Source organism: Balaenoptera borealis, assembly GCF_965194805.1.
Source record: "Balaenoptera borealis genome assembly, chromosome: 12".
Lineage (NCBI taxonomy): Eukaryota > Metazoa > Chordata > Mammalia > Artiodactyla > Balaenopteridae > Balaenoptera > Balaenoptera borealis.
Genome location: NC_138869.1, coordinates 39,284,096 through 39,310,442, shown reverse-complemented (window position 1 = coordinate 39,310,442; position 26,347 = coordinate 39,284,096). Strand labels below are relative to the sequence as shown.

The window sequence follows — 26,347 nt, the reverse complement described above, 5'->3', positions numbered from 1 at the left end:
GACTGCTTCTGGAGCCACCAGTTTTCCTGAGAATGGAATTGCTCGTAGGAAGCCTGTGTGGGTCTGAGCTTGGGGGACGGTGGCAGACAGCCCTGCTGTACCCCCTCGCTGGCCACCCCAGCCCCGGCTTCTGGGAGCTGGTAAGTGACAGAAGAGGGAGAGGTTTGACTGGCAAGGCCAGATCAATGCGAGGGATACTCCCCAGCTCGGAGTGGGTCTGCAGACGCTCAGTTCTGCTTAGTCGTGGCCTTGGGTATTGATTTCTACTTCAGGACCACAGTTAGGTGGTGCCTGGTTTTTAACCCACCCAGTGTCTTTGAAATTAACTTCATTTTACTTTCTGATACTAAAACAGTGATAAATTATAGGCATGGAGTAATTAATCTCCTGAGTAAATGTATCACATATTTTATCTCAGCTACAGACTCCACACTTTATGTATTTTTAAACACTGATTCATGACTTTATGAATTTATTCAGAAAGAAATGATCTATGTTCCTATGGTCTCATTACATTTACTGGAAAAAAGCTGACCGTGGATGAGGATTGTTCATCCCAAAGACTGGTTTTTACGGTGGAGAGACACACCTGGGGAGCTGAATGCCGCCTGCTCCCCCGACCTGCCTTTGCTGGCACGGTTGACACGCGGCCTGGGAGCTGGGCCCTGTTTCACCTCCTGCATGTCCTGTCCTATGATGGGCAGACTTCGCTGGACAGTCCAGGCGGTGTAGGAGCTGGGCTAGATGGGCGTCTGTCTGCCTCAGAGAGGAGCCGGTGCTGACCCCGGGCTGGCCCCCTCGTGGGGGGAGATGCCTGCCCTGGGGGTGTGCAGACCTGCAGGGTGGGCAGCGAGCTGGGCCCTGGACCCAGTGCCCACGTAGCGAGTAGTTAGCAGGTGCTCTGGGCCAGACCCTGTGCTGTTCCTGGGGCGTGGCCAGGCCAGGGAAGCGCGTAACACAGACGCACCAGTAAAGTGAGCCAGCGTCCATGGGTGTGTGCGCCACACGGACCCTGGCTCACGTGTTTTACGTGTGTTGCCTCATCCACATTCAACAACAAACCTGGCCCACTTCTGCCCTTCTTATTCTCACTTTATGAAGAAGCAGCAGCAAGGAGGGAGTCAAGTCACTTGCTTGAGTCCACGAAGCCAGTAAGGGGCAGATCTGGAAGCTGACCCCAGGCTCTTTGTCCTCTGGACAAGGTCAGAGCGCACGTGAACACGTGACTGCAATGTTCTTAAATGGGGGCAGCACTGCCCACCAGGTACCAACACTATTACAGTCGGCAGCTCCGCCCCCAAGGTGCGTCCTCAGGCTGCTCCGTCCAAGTTGTCTGGATGACCCGAGGCTGAGGGCCTGGTGGAGCTGCATGAAAGCCCAGGTGAGACTTGGCAGCCGTGGGACCGGCAAGGAGGTATGCTTCCCCACCAGGTGGGTGCAGTAAGGTACTCTTCAAACCAGAGGGCAGGGTTACTGCTGTTTGTTGTTCCTGTTGACTGTGACCCTCATACATGAATGGAAATAGTAATCCCGTCTTTGCCTGTCTTACTCCGTAGCTTGGAGAATCAGCTGAGATGAGAGATAGGAACATGTTTCTTTTCTTAAATACTGTGTGCAGGTGTGCACATGGTGTGTTTATAGGGGTACAAGTGAGCGTCGGGGGCGTGAAATGAGATTACACTTAGAATTCAGATGTCAGGAAATTTAACCATAGACAGATGTGAAAGGCTCTGTTAATGGAGAAAAGGAATGACTGCTTTCTTGTCAAAATGAAGATGTTTGGCTTTAAACTTACTCAGTTCCTGCCATTTTGAAATGTTTGCTCATTTCTTTTCAGCCAAGGAAGTGGACATGTGGGAGCATTTGGTTCGTGTCAGGCAAATGAAGCAATACTAAGAAAAGACTTCTTTTATAAAATGATGGGGTTTGGCAGTTTTCACATGACCTGGGCCCATTAGATCCCAGGGAGGCAGCAAGCTACTTTGATCAGCCCCACGTAGGGCACATAATCTCACTGCCGTTTACCTTGACCTGAGCTGTCAGAAGAGGATGTAAAGGCCTGACACAGTTAAGAAAGAAAGCCTAGCTCTGTAATTCCACCTAGGAGAGGCGAATGGATCTGGGCCTGGGTGTCAGAACTGCTGGTGGGGCTCCCTGACAGTGAGACAAGGTCTCGGCCCAGGTGCTCAGAAATGCAGCATCGGGCTCTGCTTTTTTTCTCCTTTGTTTTGTGGATGATGCCATCTTGGTATTTATTGAGGCTAAGTGCTCATTTCTCTGCTCTGTACGGTGAGAGGGTCTGCAGAGGTAGATGCAATGGATCTTGCCCTCAAGGTAGTGACAATCTACAAATAATACAAGACGAAACCTCATAGGTTCACCTGCCCAGCTTAGACCAAGAGCTCTGGAAAGCAGGGCAGTGCCTTGCCTCTCTCTGCTTTCTTTCATGGCTTCATACGTAGTTGGTGCTCAAGCATTTGTTGTTATGATTTACTTTCATGATTAACTGCAAGTGGTGCAACTTTTAACTCCGGGTGGCAAATAGTTTTGACTCACATGCCCACTCCAGTCTGGGGGTGATGCCTGATTGGGCACCGCGTGAAGCTGCGTTAGGGTGCAGTCGGAGGGGTGCTGGCTGGAGACCGGCGAGGGGTGCCTGCTGCAGGGGTGCCTGGGGAGCAGAGGCAGTGGGCACACAGCGGTCATTTGCCTTCCCCGATAAGTACATCATGCCTTTGAAAGAGGGGGCAGAAGAGCGCTCAGAGGAAATGAAATGCCCCAGTCTTCTCTGAAAGGGTGGAGCAGGATTTAGATCAATAGAAAAAAAAAATGCTTTCAGTGTTGGAGAAGAGCAGTGACAGAGACCAGAGGGTCCAATGAGCGTGACATATATGCAGGGTGTTATGGGAGCTGACAGACTGGAGCATAGGGAGTCGTGGAGGAGGAAGGGGAGTTGGGTGGAACAGAGGCCCTGTGCCCGGCGGGGTAACATATCAGTTGTTTGTTGGTACGTAGGGCACAGACAGATTGTGTAGAGGTCCTTGGGGATGCCAGATGGAGGAACTGAGACGTGATACTGTCCTCTGCTTTTCAAGAAGCTTTCCCAAATGCTCCACACACGATTAGTTGCTCCATTCCACATCTCCCCACAGGAGATTCCCAGTACTCTGCTTTAGCTTTGATTGTCATCTGCTATGTCTAGAAATGTTTATGTATATATCTGCTGTCTTCCACCAGGACGTGGACACTGTCTTAGCCATCTTTTATCTCCAGTGCTCAGGACCGCACCTGGTATGGAGTAGATACCCAGTGAATACGGTTGAATTAAATTGAAATAGGGTGCCTGAGGTCCAAGCAAGGTGGGGTGGAGGTGGGCAGTGCCTTCGTGGTGAAGCTGGGTGAGGAAGTGTATGGTTGCCAACCATAGAATGTACCCACTACCATGGGGTACCAGGGTAAGTGGGATGGGAAGCAAGCCAAGTCTGAGGCATCAAGTTTTCAGGAGTGTGTAGAGTCCCAGAAACCAGTTGGAATTGAAGACAGCAACAGAGAATGGATGAGATGGAAGGAGGAAATCTGGAAAACTGAGCCTAGATGAATTCCCAGAGGCAGTGACTTGCACGGCTTATGGGTCCTGTGCACAGAGAACCATCCCTAAGCCTGTGGGTCAAAGGGAATCATCCAAGGAGTTGAATCTCTTGAGAAGTGAGGAGCTGCTGAAGATTCTCTTTAGATGCTTTAACTTTCAGAGAAGCAGAGTGATCCTGTAGGCCCCCGGTATCTAGTTAGGACTTTTGTTTGCAATTGACCAAAAACCGAACCTAAACTGGCTCAGTTTATTGGCTTTTGTAACTGAAAAGCCCAAAAGTGGGAGGAGAATTTTGCCTTCAGGTTCAGCTTGATCCAGGGGCTCATACAATAGCATCAGAGCTAGGTGCTTTCCTCTGTCTGAGCTTCTCTGTCCTTCTGTTTGGCTCTCTCTCTCCTCATCTTTTGGCTTGGCTTCCCTAGGTGTTGGCTTTTCATCTTTATGTCCCCCTGGTAACTCTAGGCTTATAGCCTCTGAGAGCTAAGTCAAGCCAGTGACAGAACTGGCCTAGTGTCTGAGTGAAACCCAGGATTAGCTTTAACTGGACCTGGTTGGTGGGCATTGGGACACATGCCTATCCCTGAACCAGTAACCTGGGTCACATGCCGACCCTTGTGGCCCCTGGACTGAAAGTAGGAAAGGAGCAATTTTCAGAGGAAAGCCAGGGTGCTGTTACCCTGCGAGTTTTGCTGGGTGGCAAGAACCATAATGAGCCACCCCTGCCAGCTGCTTGCTTTACCCCTGCAGCCAAGCAGCAGCTGCCTCTGTGCTGCCGATAAGTGAGGCCACATCCAGCGAGAGTGGCCTGTCAGCTTCCTCTGCCCTCTTCCCATGGACCAGATGTCTTTGAAGTTGGTCTCCATGGAGCGGTCAGCCAGGCCACCTGCTGACCACCTTCATTTGTCATCTCGGGTACATTCTGGACGGCATCCGGGACAGTGGCCCTGCTTGGCCTGGGTGGTCATGGGGTCACTGGGCTGGCGACGGTCCTATGGGGTTTCTGTCCCATCTCCTGGTCCTCCTACTGGGACTCCACTTCCAGAGCCTGGGAGTGCGGCCTTGCCCCTTCCTGTCCCGGGTGGCCTTTGATGGTGAGTTTCTGATGGTTCACAGGGCTCTTTCCCGCTTCACTTAATCTGATTTTCACCGTCACCTGAGTGGGCAAGGGTGAGTATCCTGGTTTTATGGATGAGGAAACTGAGAAGCAGAAGGGGCAAATGACTTAGCCGAGTGCCACAAGAAATGGGCTCACTCGCATGTGCTCTACAATTTGTACTTAGAAACCAAAGGTGAAGAAGAAGGAAGGCATGCTGACTATTCCAGCCAGTCTCTTCATGTGAATGTGGCGTCAGCTACCCATTGGCGACCCTCTGAGTACATACTTCATTAATACCTGCAGAGGAAAGCATTACCTCTGTTTACGTCCCAGCGCTCTGAGCTGAGGCTGCCTGCTGCCCCCCCTCCCGTGATCCCCGGCAGAGTTTACTGGAGGTTGAATCACACATCAGAACCCTGTAAGAGTGGCCGCAGCTCCTGAGGGCACCTCCTGGAATGTGTGAGGCAGCAGGTGGGAGGGTCTCTCGGGCAACCTCGGGTGACCTGGTCACCTGACAAGGCAGTGGCTGCTCTTGGATCTTGCTGCTCCTGGTTGGCTGTCCTCCCTGGGTCCCTGGTCCCTCACACGGCTTCCCTCTGAAGCCTGAGTCTGGACATTGCTCATCAGGTCATAGAGAATTGTAATTTCACACTGGAAGACATCATCCATTCAGGCTTCTTGTTTTACAGGTGAGAAACAGAGACCCAGCCTTAGAACCTTACCTCCTCTCACTCCCACCCCCAAGTCCATGGTGTCCCTTGGTCCCTTCATCCTCCCCCTCCCCTCACACCTGTGCTCCTGCAGCCCTGGACCTCTCATCACCCTTGACTGATTTGCCCTTGTGGGTGCTCCTCCCTCTGACTAGAGGTGGGGAGGCTGTGGGTGCAGAGCAGGAGCTGTGAGGCTCTTCCCAGGTGTTTAGTCGTGGGTGTTTTCCTGGGGCGGGGCCTGCAGTATTGTTATGGGTGGGATGTTTGTGTCCCGCCCCCCCCCCCCCCCGCCCGTGTTCATGTGTTAAAAGCTCAACCCCAGTGGGATGTTGTATGGGAGTGGGGCCTTTGGGAAGTGATTTGGGTTAGATTAGGTCTTGAGGGTGGGGCCCTCATGTTGGGATTAGTGCCCTGAGAAGAAGAGGAAGAGAGATCTCTCTCTCAATGTGTATATTTCCACCAAGGAGAGGCCAGATGAGGACATCATGAGAAGTCAGCCATCTGCAAGCCAGGGAAAAGGCTGTCACCAGACATCAGATCAACTGGCACCTTGATCTTCCCAGCCTTCAGACTGTGAGAAATAAGCCTCTGTTTGTTTCAGCCACCCAGTCTATGATATTTTGTTATGGCAGTCTGAGCTGACTAAAACAATTATGGAACGTCTTAGCAGGAAGGGCTATTGAATAATGTTTGGTCAAAACTTCTCATTTTGCTCATTTATTTCTTCATTTATAAATACCGAGTATCTATTTTTGTGACAGACTTGGGAATACAGTGATATATGAAATGGAAATGGTCTCTGATTTTATAAGAAATTATCATTTATTGGGAGAGACAAGTATCAAAGAGGTAGTTTTTTTTTTAAATTAAAATTTTCCATTGTGAATAGGGCTATGCAGAAATATGGTGAGCTTTGACAGTGGGCCCAAATTTTGTCTGGGAGGTCAGCAAAGCTTTTGCTGAGAAAGTGTCATTTAAGCTAAGCCTCGAAGGACAAGTAGAACTTAGCCTGATGAAAAGGCGGGAATTGGGGTGGGGGTGGGGATGGGGGTGGGGGGAGGCATTCTACAGCGAGGGAACTGGATGTGGACCTGAGTCAGTCAGAGGCTGAGCTGGGGCTAGCAGAACACAGATATAGCTCCAAACCTTGCGTTCTCTCCACAGCCCCGTGCTGGGCTCGTGCTACTGCCGTGTCAGGGTTGTGTGCTCACCGAAGAGGGGAGTGGACACACACGGGGGTAGGCACACCAGGTGGGTGAAGCAGCGTGGGCAGAGGCATGGAGAAGGGAAAGCATGGACTTGGGAATACAGTGGGAGGGAGCAGCTCGGCCCATGACCTGGAGTGGACACTCCTGCAGGAGAGAAGCAAGCAAGCCAGAAGGTACAGAAGGGTGGAAGGTGAGGGTGTTCACCAGGGGCTCCGGCTGGGATTGAAAGGGAGGGCCTGTGAGACGTTGGGATCAGCTATTTATTGTCTCTATACTCTGACCGTTGATTCCAGGTGTGTTCTAGGAAGGGTTTTTGGTAACTTAGAAAGATTCCTACCCTGCTTGTTTTGCTTTTTGGTACATATGGTAGAATCCCAAGTTCTCATGTTTTTATAGTCCCCTTTCAGTCTGGCTTTGTTGCTTAATTCCTTCTCTTTTTTTCTTCTCTACCTCCTATTAGCACCTGTGAGTACTTTATGTGTGCCCTGTATGGTGCTGGATGCTGGGGTTACAAAGACAGTAAGAGATGATCTCTGCCAGTGGGGAGCCTGGGACTGCAGGACACAGAAGGGATATGTGTGTGGAGGGGAGACTCTGTACCTTCTACTGCCAGGGTGTACGCCAGGAGACCACTGCAAAGACTTGGGCCCTGTGGGTGGATGAGCAAAGCAGAGAGGTGAACCTTACGTGGCTCATCAAGCCTTTGTTGATCTTTTGACAGCAGGCCGGGAGCTCTGTGAGGGTAGGGGTCAGGCTTTCTGAGGACGACCCAGGTGCTCAGGCATAGATGGGTGGATGATGGATGGGTGGATGAATGGATGAACGGATGGATAGATTGATGGTGGATGCATGGATGGATAGATTGATGGTGGATGGATGGATGTTAGTACCACAGCACAGTAAAGGGATGCTTAAAAATAGGACAGCTGACAACCAAGTACAGTTAAAGATCCTGGCATCTCCTATTCCCTGCCAGTTGACAGTTTCTGTTTCTCAAGGCTCTGTGAGGGGTTAACTGGTTTAGAGACTGTTGGTTTAGAGCCTCTCCTGTTTGGTGAAACTTCACTGTTTAAAGAAGATAAATCAGGTTGCAGAATTTGATTTTAAGCCTTTATTTCTCTAGTGACTTGAGTCTCATGGGGGACTTTTCATCCACATAATAGGGTGGTCTCTGGTGAAGAATTGGTGCTTTCTTAAAAGATGGTTTGCTGGCCCTGCCCACGCAGGATCCCTTGTTAGTGAGGCGGATCCCTGCTGGTGGCTGGTTGAGTGTGCCTGGCAAATGCAGGGAGACTGGGATGCAGGAATCATGTACTCTTTTTGTTTAGCCTTGGGTAGGGCTTTTAAGGTGCAGTCCCTGCCCAGGGGCCACCTCATTTCATGTTCAGTTCTTGAGGGCTGTTGCTCACCTCTTTTCAGCCATCCTATTCCTTCATCCTCTCTGTGATTTCTTCCATCCCAGCTGCTGACTCCGTATCTTTTCTGTGCGACGTCTCACGGTCCTTCAGCCAGTTGCATGTTCCCACCCCACCCTGCGAGGAACCTGACTTTTTTGGTGGCTTCCTTTCAGATCACTAACCCAACATTCTTTTCTCAAATGAACAATCCTCTTGTGAAGTAATTACCTCCCCTTCCCATGATTGTTGTTTTGCAAGATTTTTTTTTAACACTACATTTGCTTAAATGTGGAGGTGTATTAGTTTTACTGGAGTCCTTTTAAATGGCAGGATTGGGGACCAGGATGACACTGGCTTCTGAGCAGACTGGTCTGTCGTGCTCTCCAGGCTGTGATTGTTCAGCTGGCACCATGGTAGAGTCTCTGTAAGAAAGAATCGTGTTATAGCAAGGTTATATTTCTTATAAGCAATTCCATCAAGTAATGCACTGAGGATTTTGGAAAGAGAAACCAAAGTCTTCAAAAAGGAGAGAGAGGAGGACGAGAGAAGGGGATAAAAGAACCCTAAACAATTCAGTTGCATGAATGGCCCTTGTATTATTGTGGCAAAATTACTTGTAAGTAAACGCTAAAGAGGAAAAACAAGCTGTGTTTGGTAGGTGTACTCTCTGTTCCCTGTGTTGTTTGTCTGCTCTGCAGTATAGCCCTGTGTTGATATGGGGATATAACTGCTATGAATATTGATGGCAGCAAAAGCCTTTTTTTTCCCGTCTGGCCCAGTAAATAAAGCAGAAAGGATAAAAAGGGAAGAGGAATTGTAAAATCCGCGTGCTGTTTCCAGCTGATCTTGTTCCCTTACAACTCTAACTCTCAAAAACATGTTGACGATCTACCTTTGGTGGTCAGGGTCTAATTTGAGTACAACAGATTGGTTTATTCAGGGATTTTTTGCTTCTTGTTAAAGCAACAGAGTGGCGTTTCCTTTTAGCTCTCTAAGTTAGCGTCACTGCCTCATTGAAGCTTTCCTGGATCTCTCCTCTGTAGCTGGTAGCAAAGTCAGTCGCTATTCCTCAGAATATCCACAGTGGCCTGAGTGCACCTCTCGTGGGAACCCACCACCCAGGGATGTGGCAGTGAACGGGAAGACGAGCCCTTGCCCTCACAAGGCTCACAAGGACTGCAGAGAGTAAACAGAGGAGTCCTTGGAGGTCTGCGTGTGGCACGAGGGGGCGTGCACGCTGCTACTCTGGGAGATTTCAGCTGCACACCCCAGCCTGGAGGGTGTGGCTGGCTGTGCGGAGGGAGTAGGTCGTGGTCCGAGAAGGCCTCGCAGCCTGCTGAGGGGTGCGAGGTGCATGGGATGGGGTGAGCCCGGCTGAGGGCAGGACCTGCTGGCAGAGCTGGAGGAAGCGTGAGTGTGGAGGTTGGGGATGAGCTAGGCTTTTAAAATTGAAAACACATTGACTCTGGCCAACTGACACCACAGAGGAATTTATTAGACCGCTAGGATGGTGTTCTGAGGATCAAGGGTGCTCTGGGGGCACGTTAGGAATGACAGGGACCTGGGGGGGGAGGAACCGATGAACTGACCTTTCAGTGTGACCAGTGCTCACATGGAACAAAGCAGGTCCTTGCAGGGGGGGAAGTGGTCTAACCCTTTGGCCTTGTCAGAGGGCAGAACTGCTTACGAAGGTGCAGAGCTGCTCTTTGTCAGTCCCCTCTCCTGGGATGTCCTCTGTGTACCACAATTGAACCCCTACCTCTTGCACCAGACTAAACTTTTCGAAGATAGGACCACAGTGGAGACATTTTTCTTACCTTGGCTCCTGGTGTGGGACCCATCGCGCAGAAGAGGTGCTCACTAAGCATTTCCTGAGCCAAATTTATTCGCCCCCTTGCACCAGGCATCTTAGTAAATGAATTCTATGACTTCCATTTTCCTGAAGCATTGGTAACTTTCCTCAGGCCTCACAGAGGAGAAGTAATATTAGCAGAGGACTTTATGGCCTGTATGGAACAGTTTTAATTACTTACGAGTTTTCATTTAGTTATTATTTCAATAGCTTTTTGCCAGCAAATGCCTCTTGTAAAATTAATCGCACACATCTCAGTGGTCCATATTTCTATTGAAACCAAAGCTGTATAAAGAAAAACTTTGTAAAAGAGGAAAGAGCCAACATTTTTAGACCTGCTGATGGATGCATTTTCTACAGCTCATGGAATCGCATGAGTTGGAACTGGAAAGGTCCTAAGAGCCCTCTAGCCTGAGGGTGGCATCTCGGAGGACTGTGGCAGTCAGATGGGAGCGGCTGCTGAGTCTGGAAGAGGAGGAGGATTCAGGGGCTGAGTCCAGGCTCCCTGGGAACGTGTGTGGTGACCCATCAGCTGTGTCGGCCGGGAGAGGCGGCACGCCAGTAAGGAGGCTGTGGGTTTGCCGTCCTGAATCCCCTCCCCTCACTGTGCAGGTGAGGAGACTTAGGTCCCAAGGATTGGAGGGACTTGCCGAGGTCACCTTGCTGCTCAGTGACAAAGATGATCCTGACTTAGAAGTCAGATGGAAACCCTAGAGGAAGAGAGGGTCTAAGCAGACGCAATTTGCTTTCTTCCAAAGGACATTCTGTTCAAAGCCCTGTGGGAATCTTTGTTGCATCCTTGTGCTTTTCTGGGCCTGATTTGGCAATCTTAGGAGGAAAACATGCTGCATTTTGCAAATGTGTGCAAATAACAAACGTGCTGTTGTGTCCTAGGCAGAGTCACTGCACACACATCAAGGCAGGTTGCAAAGTGCAGTAATATAGCCACTGATGAAAAGTGTTTTACACTTAGTTGCTTATGAGAAATTCAGTTAGAATTAAAATGCCTTCTTGCTCCAGGTACAGTGTTAATTGTTCCATTTCTCATAATAAAACTTTGCTTGGAGAAAAATGCTTATATCTCTGAGATACTGATCTAATCCCTGTTTCTTTTCTTCTTCTTCCCCATCCCCCCCCCCTTTTTTTTATTTCTTTGTTTCTCTTCACAGGAAAAAGTAGAATATGCCTTCCTGATTATTTTTACAGTCGAAACATTTTTGAAGATTATAGCGTATGGATTATTGCTACATCCTAATGCTTATGTTAGGAATGGATGGAATTTACTGGATTTTGTTATAGTAATAGTAGGGTAAGTCCCTTTTATTTGAGGAAATTTTTTTTTTTTTTGGAAAATGGGAGGTGGGGAGTAACAGAAAACAGTATTTTAAAGGAACAGGGTTGGTCCTTCGTGCCAGTGATTGCTGCCAGAACCTGTCAGGAGTTCTTTGAAGCCCGATGCTGCTGTCGGTCTCTGGGCAGAGACCAATTTGAAATTCTCTTGTTGTTACTCCCTCTTTCAGTAACGTGTTAAGGAAGGAAGTTTAAGCTCAGCTTGTGATGTGAGAGGGTTCATCTTACAGGGCCTTGGGCCTCCACAAATAGGCCAGCCCTGCTGGTGCTTTGAGTTCAACGTGTACAGCTCTTATGCTTAACACCCCATTAAGTTAAAAAACCAAAATAAAACAGTAAAAAAGTAATAAATCCTTCATAGCAGTGAGGTACTCTGCTATTTAACATCCCTTGAGGAAAGCTATTACTTTTTTCTGCTGAGTTGGGAGAAAAGATGTGGCACGCTACTATCCCATGTCACATAACAAAACAAGCGTTTGAAAAATGTCAGATATCCGACATGAAATGAAATAAACCAGAAAATGCAAAGAAGCAAGCCTTCTCCCCGAATCCTGTCACAGGAAGAAGACACCAACAGTTTCAGTTAAAGGAGAATGTTAAAATAAAAAACAGTGGCCTGTGTTATTCTGGTCCTTCAACACCTGGAAATGTTTCCAGCAAGAGAAAATGAATCAGTGTCAGAGGAATGCTGGGTCTTTGGACCAAATACCCACATAGGAAAATAAGATCTATTCCTTCGCTGAGTCTTAGTTGCCTAGCTGTAAAATGGGTTGCTCCTAAAATTATATTTTCTCCTATAGAGAGAGAATGTTAAATGGCCTTTCTGTTTTCATCTCCATGACTTCATTCAAATGCCTTCTGCAGTTGAGCAAGGTGATTTTTCTTTTGGATTATTCTTTATCATGAATCCTTTAGCTTTTCATGGGAGACTAATACTGCTGGATATTGGGAGAGTGGGATAAATTTTGAGCCTGTTCTTTCAAACCTAGGAAGTTAAAGCGGGATCCAGAGTGGTAGCCCAACAGGATGATTAGACTTATGGAGAAAAATGTTAACTTTTGCAAAAAACCACCCTAGTACATTGGACTCTAAGGTATTGTGGCAAAGGTAGTGCAGCATGAACTAAAATGAAGATATGTACCATGCCTTCCTGTATTTGATGAACTTTAACAAGGAGTGGCAAGCAGGAGCCTTACAGGTCTCCTGGTTCTGGAATAATCTTGCTGTGACTCTCCTAACTCTGGACTTCCTGTTCAGCTAGAGTATGGAGCTGCTTAGCTCCATTTCTTTTGTCCCTACCCTACAATCAACTTTCTGCCTGGAGGCATTTTTTGGATTATCATACAACACAAAGACAGGGAACCAAGAAGAGTGTGGTAGTCTCATTGAGTTGAAGAGACAGAGACAAGAGTTCAGGGAGGCTGAGGTGGCTGAAATTTGAGAGGCATGATATGAGAGCAGCGAGGGAGATATTGAGAGAAAGAGGTCCGTAAGTATGCCTTGGGGTCCTCTTGAGTTTCGGCTAAAGACTAAGCTACCCTACATGGGATGACAGTCCATAAGGCCAGGCAAAGATTACGACTAGGGAAAAAAGAAAATCTGGGGGGGCTATAGCTGACTAATAACTAGGACTCACATAGGTCTGGGAATTGTTCAAGTTATGACCAGCCAGAGTGGAAAGACCTCGTTGAACACCCTGGACTGTCAGTAGAGACCCCAGAAGGGCCATTAGTAGTACGGCCTAACTAACTCTAGAGCAGGGGTTGGCAAACTGTGGTCAGTGGGCCAAATTCAACCTGCTACCAATTTTTGTAAAGTTTTATTGTAACACAGTCACAAGCATTTGTTTACATAGTTGAGTTGTGTGGTTTAGGTCCACAAAGCCTAAAATATTTACTGTCTGGCCCCTTACAAAACAATTTTGCCAACTCTTGTTCTAGAGTAAAAACCATCTGAAACCCTTACTAATAATATTTGAAAAGAAGCCTGAAAAGGAGCAAACTGACATGCAAGTAACTTAAGTGCCTGCCAAAGCAAAAGTCAACACTCTTTAAAGGAAGACAACAAAATCCAGATAATTAAAGTGTTCAGTATCCAGTCAGATATTACTAGACATGTGAAGAATTGTGACCCATAATCAGCAGGAAACTCCATCAATAGAAACAGGCCTAGAAATGGCAGACATGATGGGATTAGTGGAGAATTCCTTTACAGGACTTTTAAAACTGCTATTATAAATATGTTTATGGACCTAAAAGGAATATATGACTACAGTGAGAAAAGATGGGACAATGTAAAAAAAGAACCAAATGGAACTTTGAGAGCTGGAAAACATATCTGAAGTGAAAAATTTCCTGGATTGGCCTAACAGCAGATTAGACTCAATAGAAGAAAATAATCAAGGAATTTGAAGATACAGGAGTAACACAAAGAATAATGATGGAAAATAAATGAATACCACCTTGGTGACCTGTGGGGCAATATCAAGTAATCTAACATACATATATTTGGAGTCCCAGAAGATAGGAGATAGAGGGGAGACAGAAAAAAATATTTGAAGAAATAGTCCAAATTTTCTAAATGTGATGAAAAATATAAACTGACAAATCCAAGAAGCTCAACAAAGCCCAAGCAAAGTAAGCATGAAGAAAGCTACATCAAGGCACATCATGATCATAAGTTGCTCAAAAGCAAAGATAAAGAGAAAATCTTAAAAGTAGAGAAAAAGCCATGCAACTATGCAAGCAACTGTGCAAGCCAGAAGACAATCGACATTTTTAAAGTGCTAGGGGAAGATGTCCACCTAGAACTCTTATTCAGTGAAGATATCTTTAAAAATTGAAGCAAGAAAGAAAAATTTCAGACAAACCACAGCTGAGAATTCATCAGGAGACCTGCACCTTAACAAATGTTAAAGGAATTTCTTCACACTGAAGGAAAATGACAATAGATAGAAGTATGGATCTATACAAAAGAAATGAAGAATGCCAGAAAGGATGAGTGCATGTGTAAATATAAAAATATTTTTCTCATTTTAAAATCTTTTAAAAGTAATTGATTATTTAAAGCAAAAGTAATAGCAATGTATTGGGGGGGTTTATAGCATCTATAAAAGTAAAATATATGACAGCAGTAGCACAAGGGACAGAAACAAGGAAATAGCCATATACTATAGGAAGGTGCTTTGCAGTTGGTGGAGTTATTTGAAGGTAGACCATGAGAAGTTAAAGATGTATATTGTAAACCCTAGAGCACAGGCCAGAAAACTTCAGCCCACAGAACAAGAACGGTTTATTGCCTCCCCTGCCCCCCAACGCTGACAAAGTATTTTACTGTCTGCTTTAGCAGATTAAGTTTTATTGGAAGACAGGCACACTCACTAATGTTTATGGCTATTTGGTGTTAGGATGGAAAAGTTGACTAGTTGTGACAGAGACCCTATGGCCTGCAAATCCTAAAATAGTTACTATCTGGCACTCTACAGAAAACTTTTGCTGACACTTGATCTAGAGGAGACACTAGAAAAATAAAGCGGTATAGTTAATAAATCTATATTGGAGATTAAATGGAATTTTTTAAAAGCTCAATTAATTTTTTAAAAAAGCAGGGAAGACAGGAACAATGGACAGGGCAAATAGAAAACAAATAGCAAGATGGTAGATTTAAACTCACCATTATTTAAAATCCACCCTTACTTAAAATCCAGAGGTTATCAGATTTTATATGTGTATAAAAACAACACTCAACTCTATAGTGTCTGTAAGAAACCTAATTTATAAAGACATAAACAATTTGAAAGTAAAAGAACAGAAAAATATATATCATGCAAAACTTATCAAAAGAAAGCTATATTAATAACCAACAAAGTAGACTTCAGGGAATATTATCAAGGATAAAGAAAGACACTTTATGATGATAAAGGTGTCATTTCACGAAGATGATGTAATAATCCTAAGTGTGTATACACACACACGTGTGTGTGTGTGCCTGCATGTATGCATACATATACACAATAGCAGATCTTCAAAATATATGAAGCAGAACCTGATAGAACTGAAAGGGGGAATAGACAAATCTTCAGTTGTTGTACATTTTAATACCCCTCTCTTGAGGAGTGTTGATAGAACATCTAGTCAGAAAATCACTACGGATATAGGGTGATTTGAACAATACCATCAACCAATTTGACTTAATTGACTTTTTTAGAACACTGTACCCAACAAGAGCAGAATACACATTCTTTTCTCATGCATATGGAACATTCAGCAAGAAAGACATATTTTGGGCCATAAAACAAGTCTCAGTGAATTTAAGAAGATTAAAATCATATTAAATTATATGTTTTGAATGAATTTAGCAATGTTTCTGGATAAAAGGTCAGTATAAAAAAGCATGTGAATTTCTATATATTAGTCATGAACAATTTGAAAATAAAATGTTAATGACATTATTATTTACTATGGCATCAAAAACCATGAACTATTTAGGGATAAATAGTGCACTGAAAATGACTAAACCTGCTGAGAGAAATGAAAGAAGACTTAAATACATGGAATGATGTACCATGTTCATGGACTGGAAGACTCGGTATTGTTGGAATATCAGTTCTTTCCAAATTGAGGTATAGATTGAATCCTAATCTAAATCCCAGTAAGATTGTTGTAGAGATTGACAGATTTATTCAAAAATTTATATGGAAATTAGAGAGGCTCTAGACTAGCCAAAGAAATCTGTAAGAACAAATCTGGAACCTGATTTTAAGACTTCTTATAAAGCTACAGTAGTCAGGACAGTGTGATATTAGAGTAAGGAATAGACATAAAGATCAATGGGACAGAATAGGGAGTCTAGAAATAAACCCATATGGATGTGATCAATTGTTTTTAGACAGAGGTGCCTTGATGACTCAATGGGTTGAGGAAACAGTTTTCAACAAATAACACTGGAACAACTATTTATCCATATGAAAAAGAAGACTCTCCATTCTTACCTCATACCGTATACAAATATTACCTTAAAATGAATCATAGCCCTGTATTTAAAAACTAAAACTATAACATTTCTAGGAGAAAATCTTTATGACTTTGGGGTAGACAGAGATTTCTTAGGACCCAAAAAGCACTTGGCATAAAAGAAATAATTGAAATTTTGAACCTTATCAAAATTTAAAACTTTTCTTCAAAGGAGACACTGTGAAGAAAATGAAAAGATAAGGCACAGATTGGGAAATAATATTCCCAATACATATATTTGTATTCCCAATACATACCAAGGACTTGTATTCAGACTTTATAAAGAACTCTTATAACTCAAAGATAAGGAGATGACCCAGAACATAAATGGGAAAAAAATTTGAATTGGTCTTCACAAAAGAAGATATGTAAATGGTCAACAAGCACCTGAAAAGATGTTCAATGTCATTGGTAATTAGAGAAGTGCCAATTAAAACAACAGTGACATAGCACTACATACCCACTAGTATTAGTAAAAAGACCAGATACCAGAAGATACCAGATTTTAACCAAAATATGGAGCAACTGGAACTCTTACACACTGCTTATAGAAATGGAAAATGGTACTATCACTTTGGAAAAGTTTGCCAGTTTCTTACAATGTTAACCATACACTAACCATATGACCATATTACCAGGACTATCCTGGGTACTTACCCAAAATAAATGAGAATATATGTTCACAAAGAGACTTCATTCATAAAAGAGAAAAACTGGTAACAACCCAAGTATTCCTCAACAGGTGAATGGATAAACTCATTGTGTTATGTTCATACAGTGGGATATCAGTCAACAATAAAAAGAAATGAACTGCTGATAAATGTAACAGCTTGGATGAATCTCAAAACCATGGAGAACAAAAAAAGATAAACAAAAAGGAGAACATGTTGTATGACTCCATTTATGTAAGATTCTAGAAAAGGAAAAAACAACCTAAAGTGATAAACCAGATAAAGTCAGTGTATACCTCAGGCTGAGCTGAGGACGGCTGTAAGGAGGCATGAGAGAACTGTTTGAGATATTGGGAAGGCTCTCTGTCTGGGTTGTGGTGTTTGTTACTGGGCCTTATGCATTCATCAAAACTCGTCTCATTGTACACCTTAAATGGGTGTATTTTATTATATATAAATTAAGCTGCAATAAAGTTGGTTTAAAAAGTAAAAAATCATCTAGGAAACTGAAGTCGAACTGGACTTGGTCTTTTTTTTCTTATTAAATATGAAAAACTTTAGAACATCAGATTACCCTTTATCTAAAATATGTACTAAATTGTAGTCAAAGAGCAGAAGAAAAGTTCAAAAAGAAAAAGAAAAATTATTATGTCTTCCCTTGAATCAAACTCCTGCTCACTGAAGTTTCCACCTGCCAACTCTATCTTAATCCAATGGATTTTCCGTTCCAAGTCAACCATGACCTATTGCTTTTGTCAAGATTCCCAATAACAGAGACGTCAAGAAAGTAATTGATATTTCTAAAATGTTAACTGTTAATAATGTGACCACAGGAAGGTTCAGCGTGTCTACCGGAGCTCATATAATTCTCTTATAGAAAAGTTTGGTCTGAGTCAACTTTTATCCCACTCCTCTAAATTTCTCAATAAACATGTATTTCAAGCATTCAAGCTCATCACTTAAGCTTTTGTGAACATGGGGGGCTCATTCTGGTGCTTCTAATTTGTGTCAGTTTGGGTAGCTCCTTGCCTTTTTCTTCCTGTCTTGGGGTAAACTTTTAATAACAGTCTAGGATCATATACTTTCTCCTCTTGTCCTCATCTCTTCAGGCACATGGTACTTATTTTGTTTGGGTGGGGGCATTGAAAGGAGTAGAATCACAGAATATTAGAATGGGAAGGGCAGGGCTCTGGATCATTTAATCAGTTTTCAGAGAAGGAAACTTAGGCCCAGAGAAGGAGAGGGACTTTCCTAATGCCTTCTAACTCTTAGGAATGGAAGCATGCCCTGACCCCTTGAGCCCTCCAGCTGTCTGGAAACAGCAGCCGGCTTCCCTCTCTGAGTCAAGCTCCTCTGTGATGGGAGAGACATTGTTAACCTGTTTTCAAGGGCATCACCAAAGAACGGATAAAAGGGCCATAAAGTGTACATTGCAAAGGTACACTGATACTTGAAAGCAATCTTAAGTCGCCACCTGCATAAATTATTTTCCTAACTCTTTGGGATGAAAATTCCTGTGGCTGCTGCATTTCAGAAGAGTTTGAGGTTTTCTTTCTTCCTTTTGCTTTGTTTTTATGACACTGTGAACTTGTTTTGGAGGGGAGACTTTTAACTTTATTTAGCCTTGCTGCAGGGGTTTATAGTAATTATAAAACTATGCTAATGAGAGAGACCTATCATAAATCTGATATATTTCCCCAGTCATAACCAGAAAGAGCCCATCTTCTGTAGCTTTGATAAGGTAAAGACCTGACTTATTCCCTCCCTGTTCCCCACCCCCCGCCAGGTTCATTGCTAATTGCGGTACTGTTATTAAAACAAATGACCGGTCTTTAAACACCCCAGAATGACATGACTGTGCCCCATCAGGACTGTAATCAGACCACCCTGTGTTTTATGGACTTAGGGTCTTGGCCATCCAGAGGCACGCCAGTGGGTGCAGAGTTTCTGCTTTAGCTGCTAATTAAACTTTGGAAACCTTTTCTTTGTTGCTGGGCCAATCATTTCCACAATCTGATTGGCCAGAGTTGATTCTATTTGAAATGGGCAAATTTCTATTTATTCTGAAAAACAAGCAACAATTCCAAAGAACAAATGTTTATTTGAAAGAGCAAAAGTAACTGTCAAATGAGCGGATTGCCTGAAAATAGCTTTATCCGAAAAGCCTTCTGAGAGTAGGGAAAAATTTGTCGTGGCTGCCAGATACAATATTATTCACATTTCAAAAGAGAAAATGACGATGTTAATACCTTCTCTTAGGTTTCTGCTTTTGGCCTTTGCACAGCTCCTTAACATCTGTGATTTACATCATTCCCTGAACAGCCCTTTGGAGGTGGAGGTGGGGGTGTGTATGTGTCAGTGACTGTATTGGAAGTGGCATAACATATCGTTTAAGATTTGGGACTTTGGAGTCATTCATTCATTCATTGTTTATTCATCAGATATTTTTTGAGTGCCTCCTGTGTGTCAGGAACTGTTCTAGGCACTAGGCTGGAACAGACTAAATGAACAAATGAACACACAGACTACAGTTCCCTGCCCTTACGGAATCTAAGGGCAGGGAACATACCTGGATTCAGGTTTTAGTTCTGCCACTAGTTTGTGGCCTTGGGCAAGTTACTTGTTCTCGCCAAGTTTTTTTTTTCATGTGTAAAATGATGTTCATGATAACTCCCACTGCCTAACATTTTTGAGGATTAAGGAGATAATTTATGTAAAGTGTTTAGCACATGGTGAGTGCTCATAAATGGCAGCTGCTGGGGCAATTCCACTGTCATCATTGGAAGAGGGGATTCACCAGGGATCCAGGGCGCTGACATGCTAGGATGCTCCATCGGCAAGAAAACAGGTGAGATCAGTCCCCATCCCTAGTCCTTCTAGATGTAGGCGTCACGGCCAGGAGTCACAGCCTGGTTCTTGCGTCTGCTTTGCCTTCCCTTTACTTAAGCAGCAGCCTTACAGAATTGGCCCTTGTTCAGAAATAACTACTCTCACCATCCTGTTTTGCTTCCCTGGGTGACAGACTCTAACATTTCTTCCTCTCTTCTTCTTTCAGATTGTTTAGTGTAATTTTGGAACAATTAACCAAAGAAACAGAAGGCGGTAACCACTCCAGTGGCAAATCGGGAGGCTTTGATGTCAAAGCCCTCCGCGCCTTTCGAGTGTTACGACCACTTCGACTAGTATCAGGAGTGCCCAGTAAGCACGTTTCGTTTCCTAAAGCCAGGAGTTTGTTGATCTTTTTCCTTCTGGGTGGGTCTCGGGATTATGAAACAGGGTGCGATGAGGTGAGTGCTGGCACCAGCCAAGGGCTCAGCAGGTGACCATGGAGGCCTTCGCCATTTACAAAGCACTTTTGCTTGTATTGTCACTTCGGGTCCCCGTGACAGCCCCGACCGGGGGTGGAGGGGGGCAGTAGTGATTGTTGTCTTCCTGATTTTATATTAGAGAGAATCTTCTCTCGTGCAGAGACCAAGTGGGTGGTGGCAGGAGACCTTGAGTTCAGGCCTCCTGATTGCAGTCTGGTCTTCGTCCCCTGACATCCGCTGCCATCAACTCCTCCCACTCTCAGGCCTGTCCCTTTGAACGTGGTGGGTTATGGGGATGAGGGTGTTGGAGGCCTCAACTGACTGCCTTTTTTCAAAGCGAGAGCAGCAAGGGGCTGGAATCCTGAAAGTCTATGTAACTCTCCCACAGAGGGACTGTGCCCGTCTCACTCGGGGGTGAAGAGGTGAATGCTTCTGTGTCCTCCCTGCATGTAGGGCACAGTAGCACCTGCCTGAAGGTGGTTGTGAGGTCTGAATGCAGTAATGCAGGGAGAGCCTTCAGCGCAAGGGCTGGAGCACAGAGAGGGCCCCCAGTGTGAGAGATGCTGTATCACCCGCTAGCCTACTCTACCTGTCCGTGCCAGGCCCTAGTTTGCTTCTTGCTCCAGACCTCCAGGCCAGGTTCCGTGCCACCTGAGTTGGAACAGATGCCTCGTCTGTGCCCTGGCCAGGAACTTCCATAAGGAGCGTGGCATATGCTTCCCTGGGCTCTACTCATGATAGGACATCCCTACGGGGAACTTCAGAGGGTGGAAGTTTTAGTGCCTCTCCAAGGACTGTGGCTGTGAGGTGCTGCCTGCTTCCAGCTGCAGGACAGATATGGGATTGCAGGATGTGCCTTTTTCTCACAGCTCATAAAGCCATCAAAAGAGCACAATCATGTTTTTGCCTCTCCAGAAATTCTTCATGAAATTTTATTAAACCTGTTGGCACTCAGAACACACCAAAAATTCTCTAGAAAAAAAAAATGTCAAATTTAACATTTTAGAATGTAGGAAGTGGTGTTTTATGTGTACTTGTTTTTCCAGATTGTTCCTTTATTTTCATTGAAAAAGATCAGCACAAGTCAAAACCACAGAACCGTCTGGAAGCAATTGAGAAAAATAGAAATACCTTGGAAATGACTGGCCCTGTTACATTAACATGATTAAATGAGAAGTTCAGTGAGCAAACATGAGGTTTCAGATTCAGTTGTTACAGCTTAATCTAGTTTCAGAGTAACCACGGCAACTTTTTTTTCCCCCAAAGAGCAAATGACAGGCCAGCCTGCCCGCAGTATGTGCTGTGAGCAGACGTGTGGGTGCGGTGGCTTTGTGGATCTGAGTCATATGTGAGGACTTTCTCAGCTCATGTTCATTAACTGCCCTGGAGCATCCAAGTCTCTCAACAGAGCCAGCTGGGCTTTGGGGAGACGGGTCAGGGGCTCTGGGTCATGCTCTTTCCCATGCAGTTGGCAGCTGTGGACTAGTGATTTCCTAAATACTTGAAGTTGTTAAGAATGCCTGGGAAGGTGTGACTGTTTATACTTATCTGGGAGTTGTCTAATCCCTTCTAAAGAGAACTCAGACTGTCCTACAAGACATGATTTCGTGTGTGTATGTGAATATATGTTCATTCACTGGAAGGTTAACATGTGTTTCAGATAGAGTCCTTCAGATGTTTGTGAAGCTCTTAACTAGCCCCACACAGGTAACTGATAAATATGTATCAGAATCCTAGACCATCAAATGGGAAAGAACCCTCAAGATCATCTGGTCCACGGTCACCATCTTTTAGATGAGGAAGGTCATCGAAAACCTTGGGCAGGTTCTCATGGCTGGTGGGTGGCCAAACAGGACCAGCCCGGTGGCCTCCTAGGTCCTGGCCCCGTGTTCCTTCTGCTGCATTTCACTGCCTCCCTGGTTAGAGGCCTGTGAGATCTGTTGTACACATTGGTTATATACAAAGGAGCCTAATGTCATGAAAGTGTACACATTCACAATAAGATACAATGTCATTATTTCATAAATTTGGCCAATCTGAAATATAATAGTTACAATAAACATAGACACATTTATGAAACATAGGGCTCACTGCCATACAGCTGAGAAGAGCTAACTGCTGGATGATGATTTTGGATGGCCCATCCATGTCTTAAAAAAAAAAAAACACAAACAAACCCAAATGAAAAAACAAACAAAAAACCCCTTGCCCAAGTAGGTTAGAGCATATGTTTATTTTCCCCTCCATCTATTCCTTATAGAAGACGGAAACATTGAAAGTCATCCTATTGATCATTTTTTCTCCAAAGGAAACCATTTGAACATTTAAGTATCTGAAGACAGTATGTAGGAGTTTTGTCTTAATGAAAGTCTGGAAAGAGATTCTTTGAGAGTCTGAAACCCTCTTATTGCCCTTCCCTCCCCATCCCATCCCCCACCTCTTCCCATGTGCTTCTTATCAAGGTGAACTTTTGCTGTTATCGCTGATAAGTATTTTTGCTTGGTGTGTTCTGACTTCTAACGTATTTAATTCTAGCATCTCAGCCTCTTCTGTTCTTTCATTCTTTGAATATGTATTGGGAAAGTGAGAAGATACTAGAAAAGGGCAGTTTGGAGGAGGGAGAGACAGCAGAGAGAGGAAGGGAAAGAGAAAGAAAAAAGGGGGAAAAGAGTGAGCTAGTCGAGTGGAAGCTGAGGTAGGTCGCGGTGGTGGGAGGAGCGCAGGGCACATGCAGGGGCGTCAGGTGGCCTGGATCTAGTCCGGCTCTGGTTTCCTGCCGACCGCGCTCCCTCCGGCTCCTGCTTCCCTCCACCCAGTCCAGAGTATCGCCCCGCTGTCCCTGTTCCCATGGTCTTTTCTCTTCCTGTACCATGGCCCTCAGTGTTGCTCCGTGGGTAGCTCCCAGGTTTCCTTGTCCCTCCCTCATCTCTCAAGTCCACGTTTCAACCTCAGGGCACTGCCCCCTTCATGTTAAGTGATCAGACTCACCAGGTGGACAGTTGCTCTTACCCTCTCCTTCCTCGGCCCCTCGTCTCCCTCCACCACTCCAGGGGAGCCTCCTTTGACAGGCTTGTCTTTGTTCAGGCACTAGGATTAGCCTCTTGACCCTGCCCTGCCTCCCTGGGCACCTTCCTCTAACTCAGACTCACTTGCTGAGTTCTGATCTCATCCAGCTCCTCGCCCTGTCCTCCCTGGAGAGCCCAGCACCCTCCAGCTGCCTCTCTGCCCGTCTTGTCTATTGCTGCCCCACTTGTCTTTCTAAAAAGTCTGCCTTTTGAGTATTCCTGGGTCTCTCCCATGCATACATGTTATTAAACTTTTGTTTGATTTTCTCCTGTTTAAAATAAATAAAGAGGCTGCCTTTTGCCGATGGACTAAACTCTGGCCCTGTGATCTGAATTCAAAACCCAGAGCTACCCAGCTGCAATCTGCTTCTCTTTCTTGTTACCCTTTTCCACTTCATGACCGCCAACCGAGACTTACCACCCCCAGCCCACGTGGCGCTAGCTCACTTCCGTGCTTTTGGTACTTTCTTCCACTGCCTGGAGTAACCTCTCTCCTCTTGCCTGTGGAAATCCATCCTCCTCATGCTTCAGGCCCTCCTGAGAGGGAGGCTACTGCCCAGTCCTCTTTCTTCTCCCCGACTCAGAAGCGATGTCTTTCATCCCTCTTTAATTTTAACTGTGTGATATTACTTATTCAGCATCTGTGTGCTACCTTAGAGTAATTTGTCTTTAATTCTTATGTCTCCTTCTGCAGCATAACCTCTTTGAGAGAAGCCACATTATTTAATACATCTTCATATCCCCCAAAGCACTAAACCTTATGTTTGCTGCACGTTAGATGTTCAAGGAATTTTGTTGAATGGATGAACAAATGCATAAATGAATGACTTTCATATCTGGCAGTGCCCTCTCTAGGCCTTAGTTTTTCCATCTTTCAAGTTGAGGGAGTTGGATTAGATGGTCTTTAAGGTTCCTCTTTGACTTACTTCACATCCAGGTTTCACGTTAATTAAAAGCTATGAAATACCTCTTGAGTTTTATTACTGTGTGTCCTATACAGAGCAGGCATCATTAGGAATTATATCTGTGCATCACTGAAATGTCTTCCTGGCTCACAAACTTATTTTTCTCTTTCCTAGGTTTACAAGTTGTCCTGAACTCCATCATAAAAGCCATGGTTCCCCTCCTTCACATAGCCCTTTTGGTGTTATTTGTAATCATAATCTATGCTATTATAGGATTGGAACTTTTTATTGGAAAAATGCACAGAACATGTTTTTTTGCTGACTCAGGTGAGTAATAAAAAATGGTAGCTAACCTAACTATTTAAAAGTTTGGCTTTCCCAAAAACAACCTTTGTGGTTTGGGGAAAATCTAAAACAAAATGAGAGAGAGAGAGACAGGGAAAAAAAAAAAAAAGATAGCCGAATACACTGGTGGATCTAAGACAGTTCTTAGTGTGAATTATATTCAGAATAAATGAGAATTTAGTGCCCTTTTCTAACTTGATTTCCTATGTAATGTGTTCTGGCAAACAAGATGGGAGGAACCCCCTGAAACCGGACCGTGAGGTGAATCAGTAGTGTTGCTCTATAGGCTGAGGAAAGGTGCTGTTAGAGTGGGGACAGAGGAGAGAGGGGTGGATTCTGAGTAGAGGAAATGGCAAATTCTATGGAGGAGGGAAAGTTTGAACCTTGAAGGACAATAGGAATCCAAGATAGCATAGCTGGGAAGTGGAGTGTTCCAGGCTCTGGGCAGGGTACTTGGCTTCTGCAGCTTGGTTTCCTGATGTTCATTCCTCCCCTGAGTGGTCAAGCCTTCCTCCGCTGTTTGCAGATATCGTAGCTGAGGAGGACCCAGCACCGTGTGCGTTCTCAGGGAATGGACGCCAGTGTACCGCCAATGGCACAGAGTGTAGGAGTGGCTGGGTTGGCCCCAATGGCGGCATCACCAACTTTGATAACTTTGCCTTTGCCATGCTCACCGTGTTTCAGTGCATCACCATGGAGGGCTGGACAGACGTGCTCTACTGGGTAAGCAGCTTGAGGAGAGAGTTGATGGAGTATGCTTTCCTCAGATAAAAATGTTTCATTAGCTAGAGCCATTGGGGAGCTGGCTGAGAAAGACCCCCTGGAAGTGAGTTCTTTGGGAAGGGAAGCAGGCCCTCTCTTCACTCAGTAAGACCTATCATCTCTCCACGTTGGGGCCTTGGTTTCAGCTCTAGAAAGCTGCTATAGGATGTGGACTCCCTCGCATCCCCAGTGCCGCCTGGGGACTTACTGCTGAGCGTGCCCCTGCCCCGTAGTCCCCTTTGCTGGAGGAACTCCAGAGGGCCAGGGCTGTCCTCATTAAACTCTTAAAGAGCCAGAGGTCATTCCCCAGGTTAAGAGCCTCCTGGACTTCCATGGAGTAAAACTGACCTTTTATACCTAAAGGCAGGTTGCTCTACCAGATCCTAAATGGAAGATAGGGAACATTAACTGAATTCTTTTCATGCTTTCCATAGCTTAGTACAGCCTTAAAGCCCAAATGGGTTTTTTCCCCTGTTATAGTATTTCCCTCTTGCATCTTCAGTATTACTACTATTCAGCCCAGCATAAGCCCTTATTACCTCTCTCTTCCTTTTTCTCTGGAGCTGTAGAACTCTGGCAGAGAGGGTAGAAATGGCATATAAGCCCTTCCAGGGCTGGTGGACCTGTCCATGAAGACAGTTGGGCACTCTTTGTATGGCTCAGGGCTGGCTCTCCTTGTTCCTGACAGAGCCAGAAAGGTTTGCTGTCAATGAAGACCAGTCATATTTTAACAGCCATTTCTCAGAGCTGGGTTTGTCGGTTTACTTCTGTGTTTGATAGAATTTGAAAAAGCTCACAGAAGTTTAGAAATTATTTTCCATGACACAGAGTTGCTGGGAAAAACAGCTGACTTGCAGACTTTGAGCCTAAATCCAAGTCCAAATGGGATTAACCAGGATTCCAATAATGATTTGTTAAAAGACAATGGGTAATAACATACTTCTTGAATGGTCAGTCTCTAGTTAGAAGGCCTGCAAGTTGAGAAGTAGCTTCCGACAGGATCTAAATTTCAGACACTTTATAGGATTTCCCATTACTCTGTAACTTCAGAGAACATAGCATATAATGGTTGTAAAT

At 44.8% G+C, this 26,347-nt stretch overlaps 1 protein-coding gene across 9 annotated transcripts in view; it reads left to right on the top strand.

The window, feature by feature from the left end:
- Positions 1–26,347, top strand: part of CACNA1D (calcium voltage-gated channel subunit alpha1 D) — a 320,332-nt gene that overhangs the window by 153,509 nt on the left and 140,476 nt on the right. For all 9 annotated transcript variants that reach the window (XM_082347969.1, XM_082347972.1, XM_082347971.1 and 6 more), the window contains exons 4-7: positions 11,022–11,161; positions 19,941–20,083; positions 24,338–24,490; positions 25,035–25,231. In XM_082347969.1, coding sequence (XP_082204095.1) covers positions 11,022–11,161; positions 19,941–20,083; positions 24,338–24,490; positions 25,035–25,231 — 633 coding nt within the window. The remainder of the gene's footprint in view (positions 1–11,021; positions 11,162–19,940; positions 20,084–24,337; positions 24,491–25,034; positions 25,232–26,347) is intronic.